The sequence below is a fragment of the Dipteris shenzhenensis genome, chromosome 7 (assembly GCF_047967505.1).
Source record: "Dipteris shenzhenensis isolate YYH24624 ecotype China chromosome 7, Dip_SZ_1.0, whole genome shotgun sequence".
In the NCBI taxonomy this organism is placed as follows: Eukaryota; Viridiplantae; Streptophyta; class Polypodiopsida; order Gleicheniales; family Dipteridaceae; genus Dipteris; species Dipteris shenzhenensis.
In genome coordinates this window covers 54,467,011-54,472,460 of record NC_141602.1, presented here as the reverse complement: position 1 = coordinate 54,472,460, position 5,450 = coordinate 54,467,011, and the positions used below count along the sequence as shown (strand labels likewise).

Genomic DNA, 5,450 nt, shown 5'->3' with positions numbered 1-5,450 from the left:
TATCCTATGCATTGAAGAGGCGTGGACCCCTCCCTCCCATCGTTGAAAAAACGAATTGCAGAGCTAAGCAAAAGTCTATGGGCGAAGGGATCGAACCCATGACCTGTCTATAACATTGTGCTCAATCCAATGCACTACACGTACGCTTATGCACATATGAGTTTCGACTATAAATATATGTTTATAGATGTTTATCCGGCGCCGGAAAAGAGCCTCGGTAATTGTTGGGCCCACCGTATCCGCTAGTGACAAACCAAATACGCCTAGATCTATCATCATCCTCATCATTCATGCATGTAATTTGTAATCAGCGACCACTTAAGGAGTTAGTACCTCTTTACATTCTTCAAGGTTATCTACTACACCACACTATCCACCTGAACTTGAGAAAGAAATTTGTTGGCAGATAGAGAGCCCCTACATTCACAGAAAGCAAAGCAAGGTGCGATTGCAGATCTGCAATACGGGCCACACAACAGCTCTTTTGTTGTGTATTCGCCGTTCACAACTCTAGCTTCAGAACTTGCGGCCTGACGCTATCAGACTGTAGAGCTCATCCCTGAGATGCTCATTGCAGAGCTCAACTGCAGCCGGGACCTGCAAGAGATAACCCACAATCACCGTGCCACGAAAGTGCAAAATATTGCTTACAGAATATTAAATCCCTCTCTCGAAGCCCATATTCTTATAACAGCGGTTTATACCTTGGCATGGATGGAATACATGACCGTTTCCTCACTTCGTGAAAGTGTTGCGTCTAGGACCACGAGATTGTGTTGTTCCAGGACCGACAGCATGCAAGAGAATAGTACCGGATCTCCGTCGAAGCAGATGGCGTTCACGAAGGTGTGCTCTGATATTGAGCTTATCGAAACCACTGATCTCTGGGTGCCGCATTCCTTGACGACACTGCTGGGATCGCCGATTCGTGGGCACCTGGGTTTGGGTCCTTCCGTGGATGTTTCCGCTAAGCCTTTCTGGTATACTGTTGAAATGTCACCGTTTCTCTCTGAACCTTCAGCAATCGTTTTTTCCAGTGAGCGTATGTATTTAATGGCAGCGTCTATAAGGCTGCACCTGTCAAACTTACCGACCGAAGAAAGCGTGTTAGTGCAACATCGTTCAGAAAATGCATGTTTTTACGGCTATGCGTCTGACCGGGGAAACATCTTAAGTTGGTGATTACCTTGGGAATGTCATCTTGGGGCAGCAGAATTTCCAACTTAGAAAACCATTGCGACATTTTTCTGCGTCTCAAACTTTCGGCAAGAGAGGCATCTTTGCGGAAGGGTCGTTTACGTTCTGGAAGAGGTTGAAGAGTTGGATTCAAATCTGTTGAGCCCTTGGCATCTGGAATGCCCCGATCGGTGGGTAAACCGAGCTGAGATTTCAGGAAATCGGCATCAGGAGGTCTTACCACAGAAGGGCAGCACAGAAAATCTGAGGAGTTAAGGTCGGCGGTCGACTCGACAAAAACAAACTCCGAGGCAGATGCACGGATCTGCGGAAGGCTACCACCGACCTGGCTGGAAGAGCAAGGATGCGAGGACGCAAAGCTAGAATGAGGCAGCTGTTGCTGAGTGCAGTCGTGTAGAGGTGTGCAGGTGGGGGTAAGAGTCCGCCATGATCCATGAGTGGAGGCATTCATTCTGGGGCTGGGAATCGGATCATCAAAGTCGGGAAGAGGAGGGGCGAGGAAATCGGGAATGAAAGGGTGGAGGATGCAGGAAAAGCTAGGGGGGGATGGGATGGAGATTGTGAAACGGTAAGGAGAGAGGTAGAATGGAGACGCCATAGCTGAGCGCAAGTGTCGGAATCAGGAGATAAGGCTGATGAAGGGAGGGTGGCTGGGCGCCGCCAGGGCATGCAGCACCACGACAAGAAACTAATTACCTTTAACCGACCTCGGACATGACACGTGGAGGCTGCCGACAGAGGACCACCTTGTTTAAAACACACGACGACTTCACGCATAAATCTCGAACATACATTCATCTTAATGGCAGGCCTTATGTGTTTACAAAAGTGTAACGCTGCAGTGCTAATAATAATAATAACAAATAAACATGTATGTAAAGAGAGATGTATGTTTGTGTAAATGAGTGAATGGTTAGACCACTAGATGAAATTAGTTGTGGCTAGTGTATGTTGTTCTGGTTTGTTTATCCATATGTGATCTAAAATTGAACCGTGAAGAGTTGTTGGTTGTTGAAGTAATTGTGACATGTATTTGTGTCATGAATGTTTGCAAGTCATTATTTTTTTTGTTTGGGTTTTGATAGTTAATGTTGAAGTCTCCTATGATTGTTGTTGGTGTGTCTTTTTGAATGTTTGAAAGTATTTTTTGAAGTGAATATAAAAGTGTGGGCAATATGGAGAAAATGGACATGAAAACCATATAAATTAGCTCTTGTCATTCGATTTGATATATGACATGATCCCATTTGATTTGTAAGTCCAAAGATATGGGGTCCTACTTTTAGGGCCTGAATGCCTAAAATAGGCAGCTCGCCCCTTTTTCTCTTCTTTACCTGACAGACATTAGTCGCATCAAAACTCACCTCCTATGACCCGCTTGCTAGAAAATCTACATCACCTTCATATATTGATACACCCCTCACATTTACTGGTGCTTCTCCTTCAACAATCTCATCAATCTCAACGCTCACATTAGGACTTAGACAATTCCTTATCAGGGTTGGATTAACCACTTTTTTCACTTTCTCTAAATATGATTTGCATAACAGAAGACCATCAAATAGAGTGCATGAGCAAGCTTCAACGTCACTGCCAATTCTGAGAAAATGTTGCTTGATGCGAGTAGAATTGCCCGTGAACTTGTGTCCACAATCTGCACAAAAGAGACCGAGGCATGCACTTTTTGTATCTCCATCACATATGACCAGGAGAATTGTATATGTTTATTACTGCAAATTTGTCCATGTTGGTTGTATTGAAGGTAGTTAACAAGCATTCACAACCTTTATTCTGAATGTAAAATTCTTCTTGCAATTGCATTTCTTTTTTATAACATGTTGCTATTCCTACTCCATTTGTTTTTTGTAAGCATGTGAAGTTAGGTGACAAAAGTGTGTTAGACTTATCATGCAATTCTTGTAAACAAATTATTGTAGCACTTAATAGGCTTTTATCATGTAATATGTCATCATAGTGTGATTTGAGGGCTCTTGTGTTAAGAGATTGTAATGTCTTTTGTTGTTTTATATTTGTGGAGAAGTGTTTTTGATGTGGAATCCACTGTCGTTCATTTCGTTCATTTCGTAAGCGTTGCATTTCATTGATAACATTCTTATCTACTTTGATATGCCTTTCTTCTATTGGATTGAGGAGGTATAGGTTGTTTGTGTCTCTTACACATGATAGCGTTATGTATACTAGGCCATGTGCTTTGATGGATGAAGGATCAAATGCAAGGGAATCCATAGTTAATCCTTGCAAACGATGGATTGTTCGAGCAGCAGCAGGTTGTATAGGGAATTGCGTACATGAAATTGTGTTTAAGTAGTTTCTCCTTATTTGGAAGTCATGTGTGATTGGATGCATTGGTGTCCAATTTGAAGGGATGTTTTCATTGTAAAGCGAAGCACAATTGTAGCGAGCATTTTTACCAATGTTTATGTTGGTGTTCAATATCCATATAACTTTATGATCCCCTTGCATGGTGGAGTCTTTGAATACACCATCAGCCCCATTCACTAACCCATCTGAAATGTCAAGATTTCCAGAGCAAATTTCTATTATCATTTCCGATTTTAACAATAGTATTGTGTGTAATCCTGTTGTATTCTTTGGATCTATTGGTATAGCAATTTTTTTTGCACATGTTTTGTGTTTTTTGTCAATAGCATGAAGAATATATGATTGATTGTTTAGCAATTCAAATACTTGCTTGTTGTGGATACCTTTTGCAGAGTTTGTGTAGAATAAGTGAGGTATGCTTTGCTTTTGTTTTGGTTTTCTGAGGAAGTGTGTGTTAATGTATGCAAGAACTTGTTTTGTATGTTGTCCTGTTCTAATTTTGTTGAGGATGTCAATGTATGTAGGATTTTCTTGTTGCATTGGTATGTTTAATTCGTAAAGAAGTACTTTTTCTTTCCAATATGATGTTATCATTGATGTGTTTCTAGATTGTTCCATGAAAATCCATGAATCTTTTGTTGGGCTTGCCTGGCATAAATCTTTGCATAAGATGACATCAATTCCCCCGAATGGTTGTAGGTGGTTGTGCTTAATTTCACGAAGATGCATGTCAACAGCTACCAAAGTGTTATACCCTACTAAAGAAACTTTGTCGAACACAACTAGTTGAACATCTCTGTATTGTTGTGATAGCTCTTGCAATGTTTTAGCTGAAAGGCTTGTATAGTGGGATGCCATGAGGGGTAATCGAAGAGCTGCATGGATGGTTGTGCCGCCGATGTTGAATGCTGCTTTTCTTGTATATGCCAGCAATAATACCTTGGCAAGGGTTATATCGTTTGTCTCTCTGTGTGAGTAATGTCTTAATAATAATTGGACAATTGCCATGAGGGTATATGTTTTTCCAATTCATGCGTTTCCTATCAAGAAAAGATGTATTTTGGTATCTGGTTCCAATCTTTTCTTTAGCATGATATCTTCGAGTATAAAGCGCTGTTCGTTGTTAAGCTTTCTTAAGTTTCTATAGAATTCATTGTTCAGAATTCATGTAGTAGTTAATAATGTGGTTCTATGTTCTTGACTTTTTGCTTTTTGTTCAAGCATTTTAATTCCAATGTCATAGTTGTGGATGTCATGAACTTTGGATTTAGTAGATGATGATGTGGAAGTACTTGAAGTGGAGTTTGTTTTTGTAGGAAATTGTGGAATAAGTTGATTGTATTTTGCTTTGTTTTTGTTGATTATGTCCTTGTTTTTGTTGTATTTGTCGTGCCATGTAGGATTGTTTTCATTGAGGGATGGTTCGGTTTTGTGGTATGGCAAATATAGAGTACATTGTTCTCTATAGTAGTTTTTTGAATCGTTGGTTTCACATTAGGGGAGAACTGGTGTCTCCAAAGGGCCCCCCATTAGTGTTTCCTAATTTCAAGGGAATAGTGAGGTATTTGAGGTGTACCAATGGGAGTGAGCACTCCTTTTTGTGGGGCAATTCCATGTTGAGGTGGAGGGTGGGCAGACCTGTAAACAGCCCCTATTGGCTACTCCTCTTACGTCGGGGACCACTCAAACCACCCCCCCCTCAATCCATGCTGACCCTCCTCCCATATGCACCTCCCCCAAATAAACCTACAAGTCATTCAAGAGGTGGTGGGCCCTTCTGGGTGAAATTTTCCCCCCTCTTAGCTTGTTACAGGCATGCCCCCTCTTCTCTGGTCTAACTCTATTCTCCCTCCATTTTTCAAATGTGGGAACTCATTTGGTAGCTTCTCTGCCCCCTCCTGCTCTGTGGT

At 41.4% G+C, this 5,450-nt stretch overlaps 1 protein-coding gene across 1 annotated transcript; it reads right to left on the bottom strand.

The window, feature by feature from the left end:
- Nucleotides 1-219: 219 nt before the first annotated feature.
- LOC147900513 (uncharacterized) lies at nt 220-1,841 on the bottom strand. The gene is made up of 3 exons (XM_087377326.1): nt 1,187-1,841; nt 705-1,085; nt 220-597 (listed from the first exon to the last, which is right to left on the bottom strand). Exons 1-3 carry the CDS (start codon nt 1,793-1,795, stop codon nt 517-519), a joined length of 1,071 nt encoding a protein of 356 aa, XP_087233452.1. The 5' UTR covers nt 1,796-1,841; the 3' UTR covers nt 220-516.
- Nucleotides 1,842-5,450: the final 3,609 nt, after the last annotated feature.

Excerpts from the sequence above, each read along its gene's own strand:
- LOC147900513 (XM_087377326.1), bottom strand. The coding sequence starts at position 1,795 with ATGGCGTCTCCATTCTACCTCTCTCCTTACCGTTTCACAATCTCCATC. Across the intron at positions 1,086-1,186 it reads CCCAAGATGACATTCCCAAG|TTTGACAGGTGCAGCCTTAT; the intron begins GTAATCACCAAC and ends TCGGTCGGTAAG. Across the intron at positions 598-704 it reads TGTATTCCATCCATGCCAAG|GTCCCGGCTGCAGTTGAGCT; the intron begins GTATAAACCGCT and ends TATCTCTTGCAG.